The sequence below is a fragment of the Podarcis muralis genome, chromosome 3 (assembly GCF_964188315.1).
Source record: "Podarcis muralis chromosome 3, rPodMur119.hap1.1, whole genome shotgun sequence".
Classification (NCBI taxonomy): domain Eukaryota; kingdom Metazoa; phylum Chordata; class Lepidosauria; order Squamata; family Lacertidae; genus Podarcis; species Podarcis muralis.
In genome coordinates this window covers 108,605,427-108,632,214 of record NC_135657.1, presented here as the reverse complement: position 1 = coordinate 108,632,214, position 26,788 = coordinate 108,605,427, and the positions used below count along the sequence as shown (strand labels likewise).

The 26,788-nt window shown below is 44.5% G+C and overlaps 1 protein-coding gene across 11 annotated transcripts in view; it reads left to right on the top strand.

Annotated features, from left to right (window-relative positions):
• PLCB4 (phospholipase C beta 4) overlaps window positions 1-26,788 on the top strand; it is a 219,958-nt gene that overhangs the window by 159,971 nt on the left and 33,199 nt on the right. For 9 of the 11 annotated variants that reach the window (XM_028722213.2, XM_077926463.1, XM_077926459.1 and 6 more), the window contains 12 exons: window positions 969-1,179; window positions 8,776-8,869; window positions 9,631-9,710; window positions 10,181-10,265; window positions 11,686-11,776; window positions 12,389-12,484; window positions 13,417-13,517; window positions 17,144-17,179; window positions 21,022-21,163; window positions 22,037-22,121; window positions 22,359-22,483; window positions 24,115-24,166. In XM_028722213.2, the coding sequence (XP_028578046.2) occupies window positions 969-1,179; window positions 8,776-8,869; window positions 9,631-9,710; window positions 10,181-10,265; window positions 11,686-11,776; window positions 12,389-12,484; window positions 13,417-13,517; window positions 17,144-17,179; window positions 21,022-21,163; window positions 22,037-22,121; window positions 22,359-22,483; window positions 24,115-24,166 (1,198 nt within the window). The remainder of the gene's footprint in view (window positions 1-968; window positions 1,180-8,775; window positions 8,870-9,630; window positions 9,711-10,180; window positions 10,266-11,685; window positions 11,777-12,388; window positions 12,485-13,416; window positions 13,518-17,143; window positions 17,180-21,021; window positions 21,164-22,036; window positions 22,122-22,358; window positions 22,484-24,114; window positions 24,167-26,788) is intronic. The other 2 variants (XM_077926467.1, XM_077926466.1) reach the window with 1 other exon arrangement.

The following is a 26,788-nucleotide window of genomic DNA, read 5'->3' as shown; positions in this document are numbered from 1 at the left end:
AGCAGCTCACACCTGTGAACTACTTCAATGAGGCTTTTGCAAGGGCTTTAAGACAGCTCCTGTGCTCCCAATTTGAGCTTCTGGAGGCTCAAACTGGAGTGTGGAGGTAAGTCGTAAAGCCTTAACAGTTGTTGTTGTTGTTGTTATTTATACCCCACCCATCTGGCTGGGTTTCCCCAGCCACTCTGGGCGGCTTCCAACTGAATATTAAAAACACAATAAAACATCAAACATTAAAAACTTCCCTAAACAGGGCTGCTTTCAGATGTCTTCTAAAAGTCAGGTAGTTGTTTATTTCCTTGACATCTGGTGGGAGGGCGTTCCACAGGGCGGGCGCCACTACTGAGAAGGCCCTCTGCCTGGTTCCCTGTAACCTCACTTCTCACAGTGAGGGAACCGCCAGAACGCCCTCAGCACTGGACCTCAATGTCTGGGCTGAGCGATGGGGGTGGAGATGTTCCTTCAAGTATACTGGGCTGAGGCCGTCTAGGGCTTTAAAGATCAGCACCAACACTTTGAATTGTGCTCGAAAATGTACTGGGAGCCAATGTAGATCTTTCAGGACTGGTGCTATATAGTCTCAGCGGCCACTCCCAGTCACCAGTGTAGCTGCCGCATTCTGGATTAGTTGTAGTTTCTGGGTCACCTTCAAAGGTAGCCCCACATGGAGCGCATTGCAGTAGTCCAAGCAGGAGATAACTAGAGCATGCACCATTCTGGCAAGACAGTCTGCGGGCAGGTAGGGTCTCAGCCTGCGTACCAGATGGAGCTGCCCTGGACACAGAATTGACCTTTTGCATGTCTGCCCCCATATCCCACTTTTAAATACCCCATCTTGGAAGAGGCTTTGAAAGTCTCCCTGGACTGCCCCCACGCCCCCTGATTTTAATCAGCAGCGTTTCTCATGTGTGTTTTAAATCTCAGCATGAATGCACAGAATCCATAATGTTTTGTTTTCATGCGTTCAGGTCTCATGTCAAGTGATGGGTTTTGCCGGTACTTGATGTCCGATGAGAATGCCCCTGTTTTCCTGGACCGTTTAGAACTATACCAAGAAATGGAACAACCCTTGGCTCACTACTTCATTAGCTCCTCCCACAACACGTATCTCACTGGAAGACAGTTTGGTGGGAAATCATCTGTGGAGATGTATAGACAAGTCCTCTTAGCCGGATGCAGGTCGGACATTTACATTGGTGGTTTAAATGAATTTTTTTTTTTTTTTGTATATAGTTTTTATTAGGTTTTCTGTTTTACAGTTTAAGATACTCATTTTTCATAAGATATCAATGACTTGCCTTCTTCTCTTTCCATGGTTCATTTTACATATCATAAATCCCTTCATATTTTAAAAAAACTATACCATTCATTATTCCATTATTGCATCCATCCAAACCTATTTACACCATTTAATTTATCTCAAGGCTGCCAACATTTTCAGCTGTACACAATTATTCAAATGAATATTTAAGAGAGATGCTATACTATAAAAACTAGTTAAATGCATCTGATTCACTACTACATGTATATTGCATGTATGACACACAAATATACATATACAACAAACTGATTTAAATATTGAAAGGAATATTTCACTCTTCGGAGAACTTGTGGAAATCATGCCTTTCAATAAATGACATGGTGAGCAAAGTAGGGTTTGGTTTGGCAATCTGGCTGCATTTGCTTTTGACTGCAGCAAAGGAAAATGTTAATTATATCGGAGCCACCTGCATTTGAGAGTTATTTTCTTATACTGTGTCAGGGGTTCAGGAGCAGAGGCAAGGGCAAGGAAGGAAACAGAGAGCGAAGGGGAGGAGGCAGAAGAAAGGATGAGCGATGACGACGACCCGAGATCTCCGAGTCTCTCCAGTGAGTCGGAGGATTCACAGAAAGGAGCACCAGTGGCCAAGGCAAGGGGGGAGTTTAGGGGGGCACCCCAGGGAGATAGAGCCAGAGGGGAATCAGAGGAGAGCAGTTGGAGATCGGGTCCAGCGTCACCGCCAGAGAACAGGGAAGAGGAAAGGAGCCAGGGGGCAAGCGCTGGCAGCTCACAGCAGGAGGGAGGGCACGAGTCAGGGGTGGCCACACCTCCATCTGGGAGCGAAGAGACGGTTAGACGGAAGGTGGAAGGTTGGGCGCGCGCGCCAAGTTCAAATGCACAGGAAGGAGGCGCAGTAGGCAGCCCGGAAAGAGAGCCGGGTCCTAAAGCCCGGCGCAAAGAGACAGGAGAGTCCGGGGGGTCAGCGTCCGAAGAATCCCGGAAGGAAGAGACCCAGGGGGGCAGAGGGACCCAGAGAAGAACAGTCAGGCGGAAAAGGTGGAGCAGGGCTAGGATATTAAGTTGGTGTACGAGGGGCGGAGATTCAGACGGAGCTTCGCCGATCTAGCTACTAGACGTAGGGTTGCACGCAGCAGCTTGAGAATGGAAACTGTAACTCAATAAAGACTTTTACTTAATGACCGTTGGCTAGCGTGATCCTCTGTGAGCTAGGATCTTGAAGCAACCTTGACAGTAAGCTCCGTCTCCTGTATTGTGGGCATCTACAGCCTCGAGGAGAGGAGAGAAGCAGGTGCCTACTAGTGAGCTCACGAACGGCAGCCGACATGACGGCTGAACAGCAGATAGCGGAACTCAGAGAAGCAGTGTCACAGCTGAATGCCGAGGCTCTCGCATCCAGGAAGAGAGAGGAGGACGCAGCTGCCGCCTACAGGGATCTCCAGGTCAGGTTGGAAGTGCTTACGAAGCAAGGGCAACAGACACCCAAACCAGAGGGGATTGGGTTGGGGAGACGCACAGGCGGTCTGGTCTCTCACTTCGATGGGAACCTGCAACAGTATCCCAATTTTAAAGCAGACGTACTGTGTGCACTGCAACTGCTGAGTAAAGATTTTAGAGATGAGCAAGAGAAAGTGGGGTTCATCATGTCTTATTTGCATGGGGATGCCAGAGCATGGCTGCGCAATTTATGGAGGGATAACGATCCGGCGCTCCAAAATGCGAATGCCTTTATTAAAGCGATGGATGCGTGTTTTTTATCAAGCATTGACGTGGATCTTGCTCGGCAACAGATTCATGGACTGAAGCAGGGAAGGGCCAGCGTACGGCAGTACCATGCCCGCTTTTTCGCCTTGGCCAGTGCCCTAGAATGGGACAGAGATGCGACCCCTGAAAGAGACCTTTTCTGGGAGGGACTAAACAGCTCTGTAAAAGATGAGATTGCGAGGGGGGAGAGACCCCGGACCACCCAGGAGGTCGTGCAGAGGGCGCTGGCAGTGGGGGTACGGCTGGAAGGACGTCCGTGGAGCAGGGACGAAGGGCGTGGAGGGCGCGAACCAGCCAGGGGCTCCTCCTTCTTTCCCAGAGAAGCAGCACGTACGCAATCCACGCCTCCGCCAGGGGGAGGAGCTGAACCGATGGAGGTTGGAGGTGCCAGGGCTCAGTCAGCAACCAGAGCCCTAGCACCAGCAGCAGTGAAAGCGAAGCCTCCTAGAGGGAACAGGAAGTGTTACGTCTGTGAGGAGCCAGGGCATATGGCGAAAGAGTGTCCCCAGAGGCTCCACAAGCTCACTGCAGCCTCAGCAATGGCGACTGCAGCAACGCAGCAAGGAGAACCACAGCAGGGAAACGACGCTGTCTGGCTGGAGGAAGAGGCACTGGGGCCCAGCCAGACGTATTAATGATGCAGTCCCCAGAGATTTTACAGCCCGTGAACCCCCTCCCGCCCAAACCAGTGGTGAGGCTCACCGCGTCGCTCCAGCTGCCCAATGGCATCACCATGGACGTGCCAATCACCATTGACTCAGGCAGCAATGCGGACTTTATGGGGCAGGACTTTGTCAACCAGCATGCTATACAGTTGCTGCCGGCCACACTGCCCCTGCAGGTGGTCACGGTGGATGGCAGGGAGCTGCTAGGAGGGCAAGTGGTGCAGCAGACGCCACCGATGGTGATGCGACTTGGGAATCACCAAGAAGTCATCAGCTTCAACGTCACTCAATTGTCGGACACGCCCATTGTGTTGGGCATGAGTTGGCTGGACAAACACAGCCCAATGCTGGCTTGGTACCAGAGGCAGCTGACCTTCGGCTCTTCCTTTTGTGCTGAACACTGCATCGTGCCCAGGCAGGAAGGAGAGGAAGAGGAGTCACAGCTACTGCTAGGCACGCTGCAAGCGATTCCCCACAAGTACGCAGAATTTTTGGAAGTTTTCTGCGAGAAGGAGGCAGACAGGCTACCCCCTCACAGGCCATATGACTGCAAGATTGACCTGCTGCCAGGGGCGGCGCTGCCTAAGGGGAAACTGTATTCCATGTCAGAGGACGAGCTGCAAGAACTCAAGGAGTTCATAGATCATAATTTGGAGCGCGGTTTCATCCGAGAGTCCAAGGCGGTGGGAGGCAGCCCGGTGTTCTTCGTTAAGAAGCGGGATACGCCCCAAAAGAGGCTCGTAGTGGATTACAGGATCTTGAACAGTGTGACTAAGCCGTCGGACTTCCCCATGCCCCGAATTGACGACCTCCTCGCAAAGGTGCGGAAGGGCAGAGTGTTCACCAAATTGGATCTGCGAGGTGCGTACAACCTCATTCGCATGCGGGAGGGAGACGAGTGGAAAACAGCCATGTTCACGCCACTGGGGACCTACGAATATAGAGTTATGCCTTTTGGATTGCAAAATGGCTCCCACGTTTTTCAAGCATTCATGCATCACGTGTTGGCGGGACTTCTCTACAAGACGTGCGTCTGTTTCTTAGATGACATCCTGATCCTTTCGGAGTCGCAACAGGAGCATGACAAACACGTCAAGGAAGTACTGAACAGGCTGAAGCACCATAGGCTCTACGCCAAGCTGGAGAAGTGCCAATTTGACGTGACGGAGGTGGATTTTCTGGGCTACAAGCTGTCTGACAAGGGGCTCGCCATGGACAGCGCCAAGGTTCGAGCGGTGTTGGATTGGAAGAGCCCGCGCAACCGGAAGGAGGTCCAACGGTTTGTCGGCTTTGCGAACTTCTATCGCAAGTTTATCAAGGGCTTCGCTATGCAGACGGCGGCCATCACTGACACGCTTAGCTCCAAGAAAAAGAAGTTCATTTGGACAGAGCAGGCGGAACAGTCCTTTCAGGCACTCAAGCGTCTCTTCGCGTCGGAAGAGCAGCTGCTTCATGTCAACCCCAGCAAGCCGATGAGGGTGGAGACTGACGCCTCGGACAGAGCCGTGGGGGCGGTCCTGCTGCAGAAAGACCCGCAGGGGGTGTGGCGACCGGGAGCGTTTTACTCCAGGAAGCTCAGCAAGTCCGAGCAGAACTACACCATATGGGACAGGGAGTTGCTGGCCATTCATGCAGCGTTCAAGGCGTGGAGGCACTTTCTGATCGGAGCCAAGCACACGGTGCAGGTTTGCACGGACCACAAGAACCTAGAGCACTGGCGCACGGCACAGTTCCTGAACCAAAGGCAGATACGTTGGGCTGAGTTCTTTGCGAACTTCGACTTCCGAATAGAGTATGTCCCGGGGGACACCAACATCATGGCGGACGCTCTCTCCCGCAAGCCACAGTATCTGGAGGAAGCAACGCCAGCGGCCGCCATGCACATCTTCGCACCAACAGTGTGGGCGTGCGCCGCGGCAACCGTGGATCTGGAGGCGGTGCGACGAGCGTTGCAGGGGGACTCCTTCGCGCAAGCAAAGATCTCAGAGGTGCAAAGGGGCAAAGCAGCGGCCGACGGTTTCCAGCTAAGAGATGGATTGCTCATCCGTAAAGGGGCCATCTACGTGCCGGGAGACGAACTTCGCGCCAAGGTGCTGCAGCAGATGCACGACGCGCCCACTGCAGGGCACTTCGGCAAGGAGAAGACGGTGGAACTAGTAGCCAGGGATTTCTGGTGGCCTGGAATGAGAAGGGAGGTCGCGGACTACGTGGCGAGGTGTGACACCTGCCAGAGGGCGAAGCCAGTGCTTAGACCGCCGGCCGGACTGTTGGAACCGCTGCAAACTCCGGCCGAACCTTGGGAGAGGGTGGCCCTGGACTTTGTCACGGATCTGCCCAGCTCGAGGGGCAAGACGGCAGTGCTGGTGGTGGTGGACTTGTTCTCCAAGATGGCACATTTCATTCCGTGTGCGAAGGTGGCCACGGCGGAACAAACCGCCAAACTGTTCATAGACCACGTGTTCAAGGTTCACGGTCTGCCACGGTCTATTCTGTCCGACCGGGGGCGGCAGTTCATCTCAAATTTCTGGCAGCGGCTGATGGGCTTCCTGAACGTCAAGATCAACCTGGCGTCGGCGAGACACCCGCAAACCAACGGGCAAGCAGAGCGGGTCAATGCCATCATGCAGCAGTACTTGAGGTGTTATGCAAATCAACAGCCTGCGACATGGGTGGATTACCTGCCGCTCGCCGAGTTCGCTTACAACAACACGAAGCACGTGTCCACGGGGGTCACACCGTTCTTCGCCAACAACGGGAGGCACCCCAGAACCTTCCCGGGACTGGAAAGGCTGGGGGAAGGGGAGCCGCAGACGGCAGATGCGTTCGCGTCGGAACTGCAGGAAGTCCACGATCAGCTGAGGCGCCACCTGGAACTGGCCAAGCACGCATACAAGGTACAAGCGGACAAACGCAGAAGGGTTGGCGAAGAGCTACACGTGGGGGACTGGGTCTGGTTAGCAGCCCACGCAGTGCCGGCCAGGTCGTTGGCCAAGAAGAAACTAGGGCATAAGCAACTGGGGCCCTATCAAGTCGAAGAGCAGGTCAACCCGGTGGCCTTCAGGCTGGCGCTTCCGGAGGGTTCCAGAATGCATCCGGTATTCCACAGATCGGTGCTCACTCCCTACAAGGCACCGCACAGGTTTCAGGAACCCGGAACGGCGCAGAGTCCGGCCAGAGACAGAACAGGGCACGCAGGAGTGGCACAGAAGGAGCGCATCAACGAAGTCACAGAGATTTTGGATTCCAGATGGGGGGAAGAAGGGGTAGAATACTTTCTCGCCAGGGAGGGCACCCCGGCCAGTGCGAACAGTTGGGTGCCGGACTACGCCTTGGACGAACCTCTGCTCAAAGACGAGTTTCATGCCCTCTTCCCACATAGACCGATGCCAGCAGACTTTTTCGACGACTGGCTTTTCACACCCACGCTTTCGGGCAGCACGTTCCGGGGGTTCGACTCGGACGAGGACCCGATACGAGACGTCCGTTCCCCGGAGGGGTCGCCCTCGGGATCTGCCTCAGAACCCTCGTATTGGTGGGACGACAAACCAGAGGAACAGTGGCGCAGGAAGTGGCAAGAAGGTCCAGGCCGAGCAACGCCGCCTGGAGGAAGCGAGGGAGAGACGGACATGGACATTTTCGGGGACGATCCAGGTTTCGAGCACGGCGGCACAGAGATGGAAGCAGAGGTGACCGTCGTCGACGAGAGAAGGGAGGAAGAACCGGAAGACTTCGGAGGGAGGCCCGCTACGGGAACCGAACGGTACCCGACATTCGTCTCCTTGACGCAGCAGCACCCAGCTCCAGCACCGGAAGGAGGGGAAGGGGGAGTGGGGGGCTTCGAGGGGGGGATGGATGTCAGGGGTTCAGGAGCAGAGGCAAGGGCAAGGAAGGAAACAGAGAGCGAAGGGGAGGAGGCAGAAGAAAGGATGAGCGATGACGACGACCCGAGATCTCCGAGTCTCTCCAGTGAGTCGGAGGATTCACAGAAAGGAGCACCAGTGGCCAAGGCAAGGGGGGAGTTTAGGGGGGCACCCCAGGGAGATAGAGCCAGAGGGGAATCAGAGGAGAGCAGTTGGAGATCGGGTCCAGCGTCACCGCCAGAGAACAGGGAAGAGGAAAGGAGCCAGGGGGCAAGCGCTGGCAGCTCACAGCAGGAGGGAGGGCACGAGTCAGGGGTGGCCACACCTCCATCTGGGAGCGAAGAGACGGTTAGACGGAAGGTGGAAGGTTGGGCGCGCGCGCCAAGTTCAAATGCACAGGAAGGAGGCGCAGTAGGCAGCCCGGAAAGAGAGCCGGGTCCTAAAGCCCGGCGCAAAGAGACAGGAGAGTCCGGGGGGTCAGCGTCCGAAGAATCCCGGAAGGAAGAGACCCAGGGGGGCAGAGGGACCCAGAGAAGAACAGTCAGGCGGAAAAGGTGGAGCAGGGCTAGGATATTAAGTTGGTGTACGAGGGGCGGAGATTCAGACGGAGCTTCGCCGATCTAGCTACTAGACGTAGGGTTGCACGCAGCAGCTTGAGAATGGAAACTGTAACTCAATAAAGACTTTTACTTAATGACCGTTGGCTAGCGTGATCCTCTGTGAGCTAGGATCTTGAAGCAACCTTGACATACTGTATCTAAATTAATCTGCATTCACATTTATTTATATAATTCTTATTTGAATTCATTGCAGAGAGGCTGATTTAATTTCAATTTGATAGAATTTAGATCCCACCCTTAACCACATGTACATTCACTGTACTGAGAACAATGTCTCCTTCATGTGCCACATGCAAGAAGGGACTCCATAAGCAGGAGGCGAGTGGGGCCATTGTACCAAAGTCACGCCACACACAACCAGACTCCAGCATGCCGGTGCTCCTCACAACCATAGCATTCAATGGTCAGTTCAAATCAAGGTTAAAAAAAGGTCAAAATACTGAATCCTGTTCTCTCGTATGGCTTATGCACATATAGAATGCATTTCAAAGTAGCCACTGTTGTCGCTATGGCAGATAGTTTGAAAGGAATTCCGTTGCTTTCGCAACGGAAAGGGGATTCAGTACTTATTTCTCGCTGGTTTGCAGGTGTGTCGAACTCGATTGCTGGGATGGCAAAGGTGAAGACCAGGAACCGATAATAACTCACGGAAAGGCAATGTGTACGGACATTCTTTTCAAGGTAAACATCACCTGTGATGAATTTTAAAAGGTCAAACCACAGGTCAGTTAGTACAGCAATTTCCTTGGTTTGCCAGGAATTCAGTTGCAAGTTGTGTAAACTCCTTCTAATGTGTAATGTTGCAGTTCTGCCCAAGTATGGAAAGAGCATATAAAGAGCTCACTCTTTCCCCCTCTGTTATACTATAGCTTGCTTATGATTGACCACTAAAATGCTTCTATACAGCAGCATTCATTTGAATCCTTCCATGCTTCATGGAGAACAATTTATTCTGGCTCTGTTGGGCTTTATAATTCTCCTTTCTTATCATTGCAAAGGGAATGGGTATGATTTATGTTGAGCAAGGTCCTGCAGTTAGCAATAGATTGCATAGAGTGGTCTGCATGGATCAAAGCATTAGTGAAGATGTGTCATTTATTGACACAGTTAACTTCCTTCAGCTACAGGGAGAACTTTGAGAAACCTGCTCTTCAGTTTAATTCAGTGTTTCCCAAACTTGGGTCTCCAGCTGCTTTGGGGCTACAACTCCCATCATCCCTAACCACTGGTCTTGCTAGCTAGGGATGAGTTGTGGTCCAAAAACAGCTAAAGACCCAAGTTTGGGAAATTTTATTGAACAAGTCAACACTGAAAAGATCAATGTGAAGCTATTTTAGCATCTGGGGTTTTCTTAAAACACAGCATATTTCCAATTTCTTTATTATGTTCCTGATTGTAATTGAATTGGTTTTCTCACATGTAATCTTTTTGCTCATTTAAAGGATGTGATTCAAGCCATTAAGGAAACAGCATTTGTAACATCTGATTATCCTGTCATCCTGTCCTTTGAAAATCACTGCAGGTACATATTTTATGAAGGATTATTCCTCTTGCATATTTCCACAATGAGCTGAGAGATAAATTGTGGCAAAGTTTAAAGTAGGGCAACTGTTGTACATGACAGCTTTTTAAGGCAATTGGCTTAAGTTTAATTCAAGGTCACATTGAGTACAGCACTTGCTTTAATTACAGACAGAAGTCGCATTTGCCTTTTTTGGGTTTTATACTATGACACAATAGCTTTAATACACTTGGAAGCCACTTTCATATAATCGTTTTAAATCAATTTTCCAATTGTATTTGGTTTTATGCTAATCTTTTATTCATGGTTAATGTATTTTGCTCTAATAACTTTCGGTTGTGGAATAAGCAGACAGAAAGAGAGAGAGAGAAAAAGAATAGTCTCCATATTCTGTTGTATTTTGATTCATAACAGTGCTTCGTGTTTATATATATATATATATATAAAAAACTCACTATATTGTTTCCCAGCAAATATCAACAATACAAAATGTCAAAATACTGTGAAGATCTGTTTGGAGACCTTCTATTAAAGCAGCCGCTGGAAACTCATCCAGTAGGTACCTTCCAACTGTTTTCTTTACATCTTCTTGTAAAAATCAACGAAAACTTTAGTGACAAAGGTTATGTACAGTGGTACCTCCGGTTGCACACGGGATACGTTCTGGAGCTCTGGTAGGATCGTGAAGTGTGCATATCGGGAGGTACCGCTTCTGCACATGCGTGCATAGAGCGCTTCTGCGCATGCGCGTGCAGCGAAACGCGGAAAAATACTTCCGGGTTTGCCGTGCACGTATCCCGAAGGATACGTAACCAGAGGTGAACGTAAGTAGAGGTACCAGTGTGGTGTAGTGGTTAAGAGCGGTAGACTCGTAATCTGGGGAACCGGGTTCGCGTCTCTGCTCCTCCACATGCAGCTGCTGGGTGACCTTGGGCCAGTCACACTTCTCTGAAGTCTCTCAGCCCCACTCACCTCACAGACTGTTTGTTGTGGGGGAGGAAGGGAAAGGAGAATGTTAGCCGCTTTGAGACTCCTTCGGGTAGTGACAAAGCGGGATATCAAATCAAAAACTCTTCTTTTTCTACCGCTGTATATCCATAGATCTCTGGGTTTGAAGGGTGTCCATAATGAAGTGCCCTGAGAATATCTATTAATCCTGTTGACTTTTCTGCCTTCATACATTAGCATACTCCTGCCTTCCTGTGATGCACTCTTTTAGCTAGATGACATGCTTCATGTGCCTATCAGCCTCCTATTTTCTTTTGTGGGCATCTTATCTTCGGTATTCGTCGCTCCTAGATATTCATAAGAGCCTAGCCATCCCTCCACAAGAATACAGGAAACCTTTTTGTTTATCAGGACATATTTATGACCGTTCCCTTTTAGGAAGCATCTTAAGACATAATAATTTTTTTGCTCTATAAGACTCACTTTTTCCCTCCTAAAAAGTAAGGGGAAATGTGTGTGCGTCTTATGGAGCGAATGCAGGCTGCGCAGCTATCCCAGAAGCCAGAACAGCAAGAGGAATTGCTGCTTTCACTGCGCAGCAATCCCTCTTGCTGTTCTGGCTTCTGAGATTCAGAATATTTTTTTTTCTTGTTTTCCTCCTCTAAAAACTAGGTGCGTCTTGTGGTCTGGTGCGTCTTATAGAGCGAAAAATACGGTATATCTCTTTTCCCAAGGCTTTTGTCCAATTACAGCTGCAGTCCTCTATCTACTTACCTAAGAGTAAGTTCAATTGATCTCAAAGGGACTTGCTTCTCAGTAGACACATACGGGATTGTACTGTAACTGAGTTATTTAATTCACTGTGTTTCTTTCTGTTCGTCTTAATTTGTCCCTTAGCATCCTCTTCCCCTCCTGTGTGTGTTTGTTTAGATTTTAAGGCTGCAGGCAGGTTCTGTGCAGTTTTTGCCAATACGAATTGTAAATGTTTGTGTGCTTTTCCTAAATATGCTTCTTTTCTTGGTTGCAGCTCGAACCAGGAAGACCCCTGCCTTCCCCCAATGATCTCAAAAGAAAAATCCTGATTAAAAACAAAAGGTTGAAAACTGAAGTGGAAAAAAGTAAGTAAAGTGCTATTTAAAGTATTGAAGTGCAAGCCTCACAAGAACACCAGCATTGTCTAAATTGTCTCAGAGTTACCTTTTGTATTTTCTCACAACGCAGAGTACTAACCACTATACGATCACGGCAACCTTTAGTATTTTCTCAACCCGAAATAGACTTTCTGTTTTACTGTTCTGTTGTTTTTCATGAAGCACTGCAGTAACAGTCTCTTCAAAAAGCAGGGTTTTTCCAGCTGTTTTTGGACTACAACTCCTTTCATCTCTAGCTAGCAGGACCAGAGGTCAGGGCTAATGGGAATTGTAGTCCAAAAACAAGTTTGGGGAACCCTGTTCTCTAGCATTGCTGAATTGCTATGTCGTCATAGTGCTTTTTTTCCTTTTCAGTGTACCTTATGCTTTTACAAAATATCTCTTTTTTTGCATAAAAGATAGTTCTTTAGTTATTAGTCTCAATGGGGTGGTGAATTTCATTTTGGGTCGCTGCAGGACGCAACCTGAAAAGATTTAACCCAAAGTGTCTTGAACCCGAGGTATGACTGTATTTTTATTTACGAAATATATTTTGCCTTTCTGTGTGTATGTGCGTGTGTGCCTGTTTGTTTTAAATAGAACAGCTTGAAACGTTGAAAAGTATGATGGAAGCTGGTGAAACGGCTGCTCCTGTTAGCATCTTGGAAGATGACAATGAAGAAGAGATAGAAAGTGGTAAGGTGGCTCTCAAAATCACTCTCCTTTCAGCTCCTCTGACTATTACGATAGCTTGGCGGATAAACCATTTGAGAGGTATAGCCTTAGATGACAGCTTTAATCTTCTACCGCCCACTAATGCATCTTTCTTGATGGTAAAATTTCCTTACCGCCCACCAGTGCTCAGTGGAAGGAGGATTCAGCTTGTGCCATAGGACCCCCTACCGCCCACCTAGAATCCTGAAACTCCCACTAGTGGGTGGTAGGGACCAGATTGACAACCCCTGCTTTAAGCAAACATTCACTTCCAGCATAAATGTCCTTAGTTTTATATTTGAGCTCTGGATTCCAAAGATATGTGCAAGAAGTCCAGGGAGTTCATAAAAACATCACTCGTGGACTGATAATATGGTGGACTGGTCCTATGGTGGTCAACAGGCCTGGATGAACAGAGCAGATAATGGGGAATTGTCACCTCACTAGGGGAAGAGTTACCAGGCATAGGGTACCTTTATCTATGTAGATGTGAAGCCATACAGTAGTTTAACTACAGTAGTAACTTGGTTCTCGAACCGAATCCATTCCGGAAGTCCGTTTGACTTCCGAAATGTTTGAAAACCAAGGCATGGCTTCCGATTGAGTGCAGGAGCTTCCTGCACTCAAGTAGAATCCACGCACATGTTCGGCTTCCAAAAAACGTTTGAAAACCGGAACACTTATGTCTGGGTTTTTGGTGTTCAGGAACTGATTTGTTTGTCAACTAAGCCGTTCGAGAATCAAGGTTCCACTGTATTGCAGCGTTGTAGTTCCTGAAATGTAACTTTCTTTTAGAAAACTATTAAAGCTTCTTAGATGCTTTCATGTTGCTTTTTTAAAGCCTCTGCTTTACTTCTTGGCTCTTTTGGCATTCTAGTCGTCTTTCAGTGTTTTCTGCTTCCGTTTTTGTGTAGCCGACCAGGAAGAAGAAGCCCATCCAGAATACAAATTTGGAAGTGAGCTGTCTGCAGACGACTTGAGCCAAAAAGAATCAGTGGCCAACAATGTGAAAAAGGTGGGATAGCTTTTCTCGCATACGTTTTAATTGGACAACTTCTCATTTGTTGACATGTCCAGGAGAATGGGGTCACGGTGCTTATTAATTGTAGGTAGAAAGAACATATGATTTTGGTCAAAGTCACAAAGAAAGGGCCTGACTCTGTTCCTTGCTGAAAGTCTAGAAACTTCTTTTATTTGCCTGTATGGTTCCTCCTGAATGCTTCCAATGGTAAAGGGACCCCTGACTATTAGGTCCAGTCGTGACCAACTCTGGGGTTGCGGCGCTCATCTCGCTTTATTGGCCAAGGGAGCCAATGTACAGCTTCCGGGTCATGTGGCCAGCATGACTAAACTGCTTCTGGAGAACCAGAGGAGCGCACGGAAACGCCGTTTACCTTCCCGCTGGAGCGGTACCTATTTATCTACTTGCACTTTGACGTGCTTTCGAACTGCTAGGTTGGCAGGAGCAGGGACCAAGCAATGGGAGCTCACCCCGTCGCGGGGATTCGAACTGCCGATCTTCTGATCGGCAAGTCCTAGGCTCTGTGGTTTAACCCACAGCGCCACCAGCGTCCCAATGGTAAATCATTGCTAATATGAACAAGAACGAACTATAGGTCTGACGAGTAACAGGAAGCGCACATCTGAAGGGGCCAGTATGAAATGATACCAGTAGATCAATTTACAAACAACAATTTACGAAACAAAATTTACAAACAATAATCCAACAACCAACATAAAAAGAGAATTCCAAAGAATCTGCTGAACTTCCCTCCTCCTCTTTTTGGGTCCTTATATTAACTTTTTCCTCCTGCATCTTTTTTATTAATCCAAATCCTTTAAATCTCCATTATACTCAAAATACAACATTGAACTACAAGTGTTATTCCAATCCTACTAATGATTTTAATTGTTTACAATGGTTTTTAAGATAAATTATATATTTCCCCCATTCCTTATTAAAGTTCTGGTCTTCCTGGTTTCTGATTCTTCCAGTCATTTTTGCCAATTCAGCATAGTCCATCAACTTAATCTACCATTCTTTTCTGGTTGGGACTTTATCTTCCTTCCATCTCTGGGCCATTAACATCTGTGCAGCCGTGGTTGCATACAGAAATAGTCTTTTCTGATTCATTTGAATTTTGACCCCTGGAATTCCTAAAACAAAAGCTTCAGGTTGTTTTTTTTAAAGAAAAGGTTATTTTAAACATTTTTAAAGTTCATTGTATATCATCTCCCAGAATTCTTTTACTACCTTACATGTCCACCACGTATGATAGAAGGTGCCTTCTTTTTCCTTACATTGCCAGCATGCATTGACCTTGTTTTGTACATTTTAAGGTAGTTTAAAGGTAAAGGGACCCCTGACCGTTAGGTCCAGTTGCGGACGACTCTGGGGTTGCAGCGCTCATCTCACTTTACTGGCTGAGGGAGCCGGCATACAGCTTCCAGGTTATGTGGCCAGCATGATTAAGCCGCTTCTGGTGAACCAGAGCCGTGCACGGAAACGCCATTTACCTTCCCGCCGGAGCGGTACCTATTTATCTACTTGCACTTTGATGTGCTTTCAAACTGCTAGGTTGTTAAATACCAATGATACATCATTTTCATATAATTTTCTTTCAATGTATAATTTTCTTTCAATGCTGTGAAATCCCTGTTCCATAGCTTCTCCCATGCTGTAAATTGTATATTATATCCAAAATCCCTCGCTTAGTGTATCATAACCTGTTCATCTTTTGTATGCCATTGTAATACTAATGTATACATTTTTGAAAGCAATTTAGTCTTGTTTATTAACAGCTCTTTTTGAAATTTAGAGGTTTCATTAAGAATCTTTTTTTGTGCCTCTTAAATATATCATTTGGTTGATGGTATTGTAACCAATCAGTTAATAATTCCTCTTATGTCCTCAAACTTCTTTAATTTTAGTTGATATTCTACTTCTATCAACAGTTATTTGTATGTTGCCCAGTCATTTCTCATATTCAATTTTTTTAAAGATATCGCTTCCAGTGGGGAAAGTCACCATGGTGTTTTTTGTTCTAATAATTTTTTATATTTTCCCCATACTTCATAAACCGATTTTCTTACTCCATGATTTAGGAAAGTTCTATGTACTTTAACCTTCTCGTACCACAAATAGGCATGCCAACCATATCTATTGTCATGACCTTCAAAGTCTAAAACATCAGTATTTTTTAATAATATCCATTCCCTTAGCCAGCATAAGCAGGATGCCTCATAATATAATCTTAAATCTGGCAGGGAGAATCCACCTCTGTCTTTAGAATCTATAAACAATTTATATTTTATTCTTGGATTCCCCCCCTGCCAGATAAATCTAATAATATCTTTTTGCCACTTTCTGAAGTCTCCTGCATTGTTGATCAAGGGTATTGATTGCAATAAAAATAACATTTTTGGCAGTACATTCATTTTGATTACCAATATTCTTCCCAATAATGATAACTTAAGTCTCTGGAATAGGATTTGCTAATCTAGAAATGATAATACCCTATGTACTTTCTTTTTGCCTCCTCTGGGTATCTACATTGCATCTAACTCCTCATAGACTAGGGTGAAGGTAGTTACTTAATGAACCAAGTGACCACTTAGTAGGCTGTCCTGGATTGTGATCTGGATTGGCTTCTTTGCTCCTCCAATAATCAACTATGCAATGGATATTAGCCATTGTTTTGGATCTTAGTCACTGTTTTTCAGGATTAGGGGCAGAATTGCAGGTCTCTGTCTGATACATTTATCCAGAATGTGCTTCAAACAGCTGTAGAATCTGTTTGGTCAGATAAGAGCTTCAGTTCACTTTTGTTTCTTCCAACTGTTTCAATTACGTATCTGAACCCCCATCCAACAGCCACCTTGGTACAGGGAGCCTTTCCTTCCCCGCATTGAGAACATTTTAAAATTAAACAGCAGCCATGATTTACACATGGATCCAACAGAAATGATGTATTGAATTTGTTCTTAACAGTGCATACTAACATTTCTGTTCCACTTTTCTCCTCCAGCGGAGACGCTTGACAGAGCTTACGGGATGTAATAAACAACAAAAGTAAATTGAATAAATAAATAAATGGCAATGATCGAATCTTTAAAATAACCATGTAAATACCAAGCAAACCTCCAGACTAAAAACAGCATTAAAAAAACCCCCCTGCATAATGACATAATCAGTGGAAAGCAACCAAATCAAAGGCTTGATGAAAAAGAAAAGTTTTCGGCCATAAGCAGAATTTAAATAAAAAAGGAGATGGCAGAAACTCTTGGGATAGGAAGTTCCACGTAAGGGGGGCTTGCTGTAGAAAATGTCCCATCCTACCATAAGACAACGAGGACAGCTGACATAGTTGGTGGTGCTGAAAGCAACTGCAAAGTCTAGCAGAGCTAACAGCATATACCCCCTTTTTCCAGCTCCCAGCATATACAGTTAGGACTCCCCAAAGCTGGTCTGAAGTCAGTCTGAAATGGGTCAATATAATCGCTTTCATCCTGGAATTTTTGGAGCTGGGTCTCCACCGTATTGAAGAAATATGCCCAGCGCTTTCTCTTGCGCCCTGCTTTCTCTGAGATATGAGTGTCATACTGCAACTTCTTTGGATAATATATGTATTTTTTCCTTAGGCTGTGGACGATTCTGAACAAGAAAACAATAAAAAGGTGATCCTTGGGATATTTTATAGCTTTCCAACTTTTTATTTCTCTGCATCTAACAAAGCTGCTTTGTAGAATGCATTCTTTAACTTCCTGCATTATTTAACTGTTCTCTTTATTTAGCTATTCCTCAGGAATAGTTTCTGATTTTGATGGTGGCTCTTTCCTTGTAGTGCATAGCAAATTCAGTTCTCTGGTAGGATAGTTGAATGCTGGATTGCCTGCATGTCTCCTCTATCTTAGCTTAATGCAGATGTTTACATAGCTTATTGGAGAGCGATAAACCACTCTTTGCTTCTTTCTCATCTCTTCATATCCTCCTCTGGCTTTCTCTTCCTTTTTATTTTGGGGGGAGTTGTGGGGGGGGGGGTTGCATGTTAAACTTTCTTCTAGAAATGCTTCGCTTGAACCTCTTTTCCCCAGTCTTCTCCCCATTTCCCTACTATCAAGGTTCTTCTGATTCCTAGCCCTACCAAGTATTCAGCTTGCCCCGTCTTTTATGGGGTTTTCTGCTGTTTACGTAGCAGAGTTTGGTCTTGCAAAACTTTGAGGTCCTAAAGCAGCCTGCTGTTACGCCATAACCATCAGTTTAGTTCAGTAAGAAAAGCCGTGGCGCAGCTTTTGCTCCTGTGTACGCCTGCTTTTATTTCAAATGGGGATGCATACATTTGATGTCTGGTTTTCAGACAGCAGAAATATTAGATTCCAAAGCTTTCTTTGCATATTTTGCTTACTTGGAAGAATATGGGCTTCTGAACGGACTTCAATGGACTTATATCTGTTCTGTCTATATTACCCCGCAGAAACAGCAACACACATTTTGTAGTCCTTTTCCTAATGTCGGGTACAAATTCTCCATGCAGTTCATTTAATGGTTCTTGACTACTGAGAAGATATTCAGTGGCAAACTGCAATCTGCTCTGAAAATTACTCCAATATATTGGAAGATGACGGTGTAATGGACATTATTGGGGATGGACTGGATCTCTGTGTGGGTGGGGTGGATGAGAAAGCGTTTGCTGTTTGTTCTCACCTTAAAAACAGCCTGTATTTTAGGAGCTTATGAGATGAAAATAGCTGCTGAATCTAAGTGGCCACTTGTAATTAGTATTGTTTGGTAACAGGCAGCTTATGTAACAGTTCTGTGGTAACTGGGGTTGGTGGGGGGGGGGGCGTCCTCCAAGATTTCTGCAGTTCCCGGATTGCAAAGCGGACCGGTCTCTACTCAAACTCAAGCTGTTGATAGAGGCTTCAGTTTTCAACTGTAAATCAATAGTCAGTGAAATTGGTTTATTTATTTAAATTATTTTTTTAAAAAACCATTTATGAATCGTAGAAATAATACTTATAAGTATTGATTTGTGAGTGGTTTGCAAGAAATAAAACACAGAATTCCAAAGTTATTGCTTCCAGGTGCAGAAGGCCTCTTCCACTCAGAAGCATAGCTGTCAACATTTCTCCTTTTTTAAGGCAAATTCCCTTATTCCAAATAGGATTCCTCACAGGAAAAGGGAAAAGTTGACAGCTATGTTCAGAAGGCTGTTCTTCACCTCACCCTATAACATTGCATGGGAAATGTTAAAACTAAACTGCAGGGTTTCATTCTGTGCAAGCTCTTGAACAAGTAAGAACACAAACTCTTCTGTAAAATCCTATCTGTTAGAGGTAGGCCGGTGCTGGAGGCTGTCTTCCTTCTGTCCATGGTTCTTTGGATCGAACTAAAGCATGCATGAGGCTTGAAGGTTGTGTAATGTTTTGAAAAAGAGCTACTGGGTGTTTTCTGGGTGAGAGCTTCCTCAGATATGTAGGCAATCCCTTTTCCTCTCTACTTCTACTCCCTTGACCCCCATCAGGAATGCAATCACAGAAACGTAAAAAAGAAAGATAGATGACCCTATTCTTTCATGGTTGGAGGAGAAAGAATCCCATGTTTTTTCATGCCATCATACAGAAGGGTCACACCTTTCATGCAGTACTTAAGTGTAAGTGGCCTTGCTAACTCTTCCGACCAGCCCATATAAGACCAGCACAAACAGTTGGGCCTGGTGAACACTTAATGTTCCCAACCGCTATAGTTATAATTCGTGGGTTGCCATCAGATTTTATTTTGATCTTAATTTGATTTTAAGCTGTATTTAATTGATTGTTTCAGCTTATGTTTTTAACGTATAATATATTTTGATGATAGCTGCCCTGAGCCTGGTCCTGGCTGGGGAGGGCGGGGTATAAATTATTATTATTATTATTATTATTATTATTATTATTATTATTTATTATTATACTTAGTGCTGCAATGGAACTCTTGAGTTTTTCTTTATACCTCAGGTTGAAGTTGCTTCAGGATAAGTATTTTTGGGTTGTGCACTGCGGCGACCCGGAAGTAATGGAGCATGTTACTTCTGGGTTTCGCCACTCGCACATGCGCAGACAGTCAAAATGACATCACACGCATGCGCAGAAGTGGCGAATCTGGGTTGCGTTCGCTTATGGATGTGAACGGAGCTCCGGGATAGATCCCGTTCGCATCCAGAGGTACCACTGTAGTTTTGTTCTGATCAAGATGTTTCACTATTTTTTCACCATCCATCTTAGATGGAATGGCAGGCCAGTTCCCTCCCGCCCCCTTAGCAGCCCCCGAGGTTGTGGAGACACAAAAAATAGAATCACAGAATTGTAGAGCTGGAAGGGAATCATCTAGTTCAACCCTCTGCAATGCAGGAATATGCAGCTGTCCCACATGGGGATCAAACTTGCAACCTTGGCATTATCAGTGCCATGCTCTAACCAGCTGAGCTATCCAGCGGTCGGAGTACCCCAACTGCCTTGTTTTTACTGGCAAACACAACTTTAAATAGTGCTGACCCTTCCCAGCTTTCAGGGTGGCACGATGCCAGGATACAGCTCTATCCCTAACTCCCTCCACATTCAAGCAGTTAAGAAATGGAGTCCATACGCAGCCATAAAAACCACAAGCGCCAGCCCTTTGTTGACATCAGGGGAGGAGAATGAGGGTCTCTGCCAATGTTGAGGTGGCCATTTTGACACATGCAACTGTGGCATCGTCTTTGTAGGTGGGTATTAAATGCAGTGAAGAGCCCCACACAGAACAGAGATTGTTGTCATCACTCATATGACCGTTATTCCAAGTCAAGAGTTTGAGATGGGATGTTGTGCAGGAGTTGCATGTCCTTGGTGCCATAAGAGCTGGTTAAATATCTGCCCAAAGTGGATGTCCCACCAACCTGGATCTTAAGAAAACACACACACATAATCTGACTATATCCTGATCCTGCTTTCAGTCTCTCCTGTCCCTAAGTTTTGTGAGGTTTTTCCTTCATTGGGGTATTATTCCTTTCTGTCCTATTAGAGATCAGCTGTTAGCCTTACGTATATAAGATTTCAAAAGACTGCTCTGTATTCTCATCCCATGTTACCCCTTGCCCCCTTTTATTCCGTTTCCCCCATTTGTTTATCTTTCTTCACTTCCTTCTTCCAAGAGTTACCTAAAATTTAGATCGTAAGCGCTATGGAGCCAAGATAGGAACCTCTCCTCTGAAGTTGCTCTATAAAACACTGATGGTATAACGTGAAAATTAGTAACATTGGTCATACAATGTCACATAATCACAGGAGGATTTTGGGTTTGTTTGTTTTTTACTCTTGACTTTCTTGCCTGTGACTTTCTTCACCGTATTTAAGCATTATGCCCATGCGCTGATGCTAGAGAAGGGCTCTTCTATGCTGTTTTCCATTTGCGCTCGCTTTTAGAAGTTCTATTCAAATCCTGCCTGAACTTCTTCCCGCATGGACAAAGAAAGAAATGCTGTTTGTTCTAAATATGCTTCCAGGGTGTCATAACTGCAGAAGATGAGCAAGCATGGATGGCTTCTTACAAATATGTAGGTGCCACAACGAATATACACCCGTACTTATCAACGTTGATCAACTACGCTCAGCCTGTTAAGTTTCAAGGTTTCCATGTAGCAGAAGGTAATTATTTTTAAATATATATATATATATATATAAATACATTTGTCCTACTCCTTACTGTGCCTCTCAAGTTCCTTTCTCTTAACAAAACCCCCACGTATGGCTCTTAAAATCACATTTTCCTTTCATTTTATTTCTTCCGTTGTCCACATGGAGGCACCAGATTACGAGAAGTATGATAACCTACACAGCCCTATGAATTAAAATGCTTGTATATTGCAGATATATTGATGTACCTTTGTCTGCTTGTTCCTGTCCATTAAAACATGGTTGGCATAAGTGCCTGGGTTTTGCTTGTAATACCTACTATATCTAAATTCCATGCCTTTTTTGGCTTTGAACCTGTCAATTGCTTAGAAAAGAAGCCTTGATTAGAGAATAGCTGATGATTATGATCCAGATACTATTAATGTGCCATTCTGGTTCTTCAGATACAGATGTTTATGATGAACAGCATCTTGTAATAAATAAATAAAAAGACCATGCAGAGTCAAAGGTCCAAAAGAAAAACTTTTACTAAAAGGCAAAGGCTTGTTAAAAAAACTTCAGGGGAAAAACTTCAGACATATGAGGTACAAATGAAAGTAAGAGAGAGGTAGAGAGCAGTTTGCTGAGTGCAGGAATTTATTTCTCCTGGCTTAGCATGACCTTGAAATAGTCGAAACAATATTTGCATCAGAAATGAATCTTCTAGAATTTTCCAGCACTTTCCAGTTTCTGCCCTCAAAGACTTTAACCATGACAGTTTATACCCTGCCTTTTCCTTTATTCCAATGCTCTTGTTCACTATTAAAATTCTAGTGGGCATCGATCGTGTGCTAATCCTACCACTCTCAGAACTGTACAGAAGGTTTTTTTCTGTTTTCTTTTTAGAACGCAACATTCACTACAATATGTCCTCTTTTAATGAGTCTGTTGGTCTGGGTTATTTGAAAACACACGCAATTGAGTTTGTCAAGTATCCTTGCACTGAGAGAGCTATAATGGGAATGTTTTGTCATTACCTCTGCGGAGGCTGCTTTGTGCCTAAGCAATGCACAGTCCTTTAATAAAATACAGCAAGATGGTTGTCTGTGGGAATTGCCTTGTATCTTAGTACATAAAAAAATACAAACCCCAAACAAAGATGTGAGCAAATGATCGTTAAGTCTATACATTGCTTGGTTATTCCATTTTCCTTAACAAACCAACACAGCTATAATAAACGGCAGATGAGTCGGATTTACCCGAAGGGAGGAAGAGTGGATTCTAGCAATTACATGCCTCAAATTTTCTGGAACGCTGGATGCCAGATGGTCTCGCTCAACTATCAGACCCCAGGTAGGCAGACGGGGCTACTGTATCTAAATTTCAAAAAAAGAAAAAAACAGCTTGGGCAGTAACTCTCCAGCAGATGTTGTAGTCTTTGCTCCTGGCATTATTGGGGGATTCAGTCGCATGGATAAATATGAGAATGTGTGTCAAATCAGGCAGGCAATAAGATCAAGAGCAATCAATCAAACAGTGAAAAAGTAAGCAAGTCTCTACGTGTCCTTTTATATTGCAGGATTAATCTGTGTGGTGGTAGGGGCTCAAAGCTGTAGCCTATATAGTACAGGGGTACCTTGGTTCTCAAACGTAATCCGTTCTGAAACCAAAGTGTTCCAAAACCAAGGTATGCTTTCCCATAGAAAGTAATGCAAAATGGATCAATCCATTCCAGACTTTTAGAAACAACCCCTAAAACAGCAATTAAACATGAATTTTACTATGTAACAAGACCACTGATCCATAAAATGAAAGTAATAGGCAATATACTGCAGTCACACAATCAATCAATCGCTGAACTTCAACCCTAAAAAAAGCTCAACAACTTTGGGGTAAAAAAAATCTTTAAAAAAGGTGGCCCTTTGGTTGGCCCTCACGGCCCTTCACTTCATCAAATTTGGCCCTCTTTGAAAAAAGTTTGGACACCATTGGAGTCCCATCAACTTCATCTGCCATTCTTGTCTGGTAGTCGCATACATAAATAGTCTTTTCTGCTCCATTGGGATTTCGGCACCCGGAATATGCTTACCATCTCAATGGTCCAGTGTAGTGGCTTGTAAGGTTATCTGTGGAGAGCTATCAATTTCTACCACTGCATGACTGTAGAGATACACAGCTTCTGAGTGGCTACAAGTGCCCAGCACAGGACTCTGGCATAATCAGTGCTGGGTGCTTCTATCCACAACACAGAGAATAATAATAATAATAATAATAATAATAATAATAATAATAATAATAATATCTTTATTGTCATTGCCCCCTCTCGGGGACAACGAAGCATCTAAATGGAGGTTAGAGGAGGAGAGGAGAAGGAGGACCACCACTCAGGCAGACTTTGCATCTAACAATAGCAGAATCAAATGAAATGTCCTCCTCTAAAAAAGAAGAATCCAGGAAATTGAAGCTGCTCCATGGGCTGCACTTCATTGCTCCCATGTCAACTGTCATGACATGATGCAGTTTGGAAAATTACGCTATAAATGTATTTTGCATTGCTAAAGCATTGTAAGCCGCTGTACATCTTTCCGCAGGGCCTGCAAGACAGAGCTGTTCCACCAGGCCTTTGGTCAGGGCACAGCCTGACACCCTCCTTTGGCAATCTTCACAGAACTTTGGCCCAATGGTTGCCATCAATTTGATTTGAATTACTTTTATAATGAAATGATTTTAGAATGTTGTACTATTTTATTGTTGTTAGCCGCCCTGAGCCCGGCTTCGGCTGGGGAGGGCGGGATATAAATAAATTTTTTTATTATTATTATTAAGTGTTCCTGTATTTCAGAATTTAGTATTTTCACTGAACACATAAGGCGTTTTAGTTTAACTGGCTATCAAGGACAAATTCTTTCCCTTAGATTAAGAAGGCTGTTCAAGCTTGTTATTGTTCAAGAACAAGGTGCTAAACTATTTTTGTCTCTTGACAGATTTAGCAATGCAGTTGAATCAGGGGAAATTTGAATATAATGGGTCGTGCGGGTGAGTAACGATTTAAACTATTAGCATTATGTGGAGCTATGTTACTTTTAATTATGTGCTACAAATGAAAAACAGGATGTAGAGATGAGGTTCTCTGTTCTTTTTTATGAAAGGGAGGTGAAAGATCTGGACCTTTTCAGACTTGGGAGAAAGAGGCTAAGGAACCATGGAATAATGCTCTATAAATAACAGGAGGAGGATCAGAACAGTACAGAAGGGAGATTTAGGCTGCAATCTTATATATACCTTCCTACCTGGGAATAAGTCTCACACTGAACTCAATAGGGCTTCTCAGTAGACATGTATAAGATTGCATGGTTACTCGTGCTAAAGATTATTCTCAGTAATGAAAGAATTGTCTAGCAAATTTAGGCTGGAATTTTAAAATATAATTGAAGTAGAATCTTTAGGGGGTACTTGTCCTAGAGCCATCACAAAATCAGAATATCTAATAAAGATTTAAAACAGACTGGAACAGGTTTGTATTTCTCTGTTTTTCTTTAATACTATATATTATATTCCTGGAATGCATTGAGTTACAACTATTTTTTTTAAAAAAAAACTAAATAACTATTTTTTTAAAAAAAGAATAAATAGGAGCTATAACAAAAACAAACAAACAAACAGAGCCATGTAAATATATGAATGTTTCAGAGCTAGGATAGTAACAGCCACGTTTATGAGTTTATTCATTCAACTCATTTCTGTTGAATTGCTTAAGATCAATAGAATCTTGCACTGCAATGATCTAAAAAACAGTGTGCATTAAGGTTATATAAGTATAACCTTTTTTGTATTTATTAATTGATATTTTATTGGAAAAAAATCAAATATAAAGCAGTAAAGTGATACAACAAGAAGGAAAAAGAACTGTGTAAAGGAAAAAAGAATTATATGAATATATACAAAAATACCCTAACCCATACATTCTTTTATAAATTTGATATTATTATCCTAATACTAATAGAAATATTAATAGTCTACTACACTTTGTATAAATTTATTCAAATATTGTTGTAGATTCTGTATCTGTAAGCAGTCTGTTCGTAGGTTGCAAGACTTATCATATTACCAATCCACTGATTAAAGGAGATCATATCTTTGCTCTCCCAGTTCATCAATATCAGCCTCTTGGCTACCATTCCATTTTTTGTTCTTCAGTTGTTAATTTCCATATAGTATATTTTGGTTAAGAGGAATATTCTCTGCTAATAACTTTAGTTTATATAGGCATAACCTGATCACCACAGCCCAGTTAAGTGATATAAAGTTAATTACAGGATCATACACATTGGATTGCCTTATAAAGAAGATGAGCCACTTCTCAAAAAATAAAAAATCAGGAAATTACTTAGCTCGTTTCAGAGGTGATCTAAATTCAAACCGCCACACTCATAACACCACTGGTGTCTGCGTTGCATTGCATAGGAGGTGGAAAAAATCAGCCTCTCCAAGAACAGCCGGGGCAGCACAAATACTCCTACCTACACTGAGGCAAGAGTGTAGGTTCTTATCTGAGCCAGAGAAGAATTTGAAAGCTCATCATGTTAACTTCCTTTTGGAGACAAGCATTTTGAGCTCCCGATTTTTAGAATCACTGATTGCAGGCCATCTGTAGGCTAAGGTGGGACTGAACAGGCTACAGAGGACCTACCAATGTTTGCAATAAATATATTTTTCTCTTTTAATCTCTCCTATGTGTACATATTAATAAATCCCGACTCCTAATTCTGTCAAAAAAGAACAGATTGCAGACAAGTTACTAATAGTTCACTTCTCTTTTGCTTATGCATGCATGCACACTCTCACTCATTTAATGATCAAAGCCTATTGTAGACATGATCAGTTGATGTTGAATTATCTCGCCTTTGGAGTTGCTTGGAATGGCGGGGGGGGGGGCAGTTGCATGCTGGGAGAGAGAGAAAAGGCTTACATTAATCCTAAGAAAAGGACTGTGAGTACTAGTATCTTCCTTTCTTAAAAAAGTATATTTATATTGAGCAGTCATTGTTCAGGACTTAACTGGCAAATATAATAAATATTTGCAAGGATGCATCCCTTTGCTGACTGAAGGCTCTTCAACCAACCAGAGGCTGTTGTCTAGTCGTTTAGTCGTGTCCGACTCTTCGTGACCCCATGGACCAGAGCACGCCAGGCACTCTTGTGTTCCACTTCCTCCCACTGTTTGGTCAAACTGATGTTAGTAGCTTCGAGAACACTGTCCAACCATCTCGTCCTCTGTCATCCCCTTCTCCTTGTGCCCTCAATCTTTTCCAACATCAGGGTCTTTTCCAGGGAGTCTTCTCTTCTCATGAGGTGGCCAAAGTATTGGAGCCTCAGCTTCACAATCTGTCCTCCCAGTGAGCACTCAGGGCTGATTTCCTTAAGAATGGATACGTTTGATCTTCTTGCAGTCCATGAGACTCTCAAGAGTCTGCCTTGCCGTGGCAAATTGGCTTGAATAACTCAGAGAAGCTATGAGCTATGCCGTGCAGGGCACCCAGGATGGACAGGTCATAGTGGAGAGTTTTGACCAAACGTGATCCACCTGGAGCAGGAACCGGCAAGCCACTCCAGTATTCCTGCCAAGAAATACTGGCACCTCAGCTTCACGATCTGTCC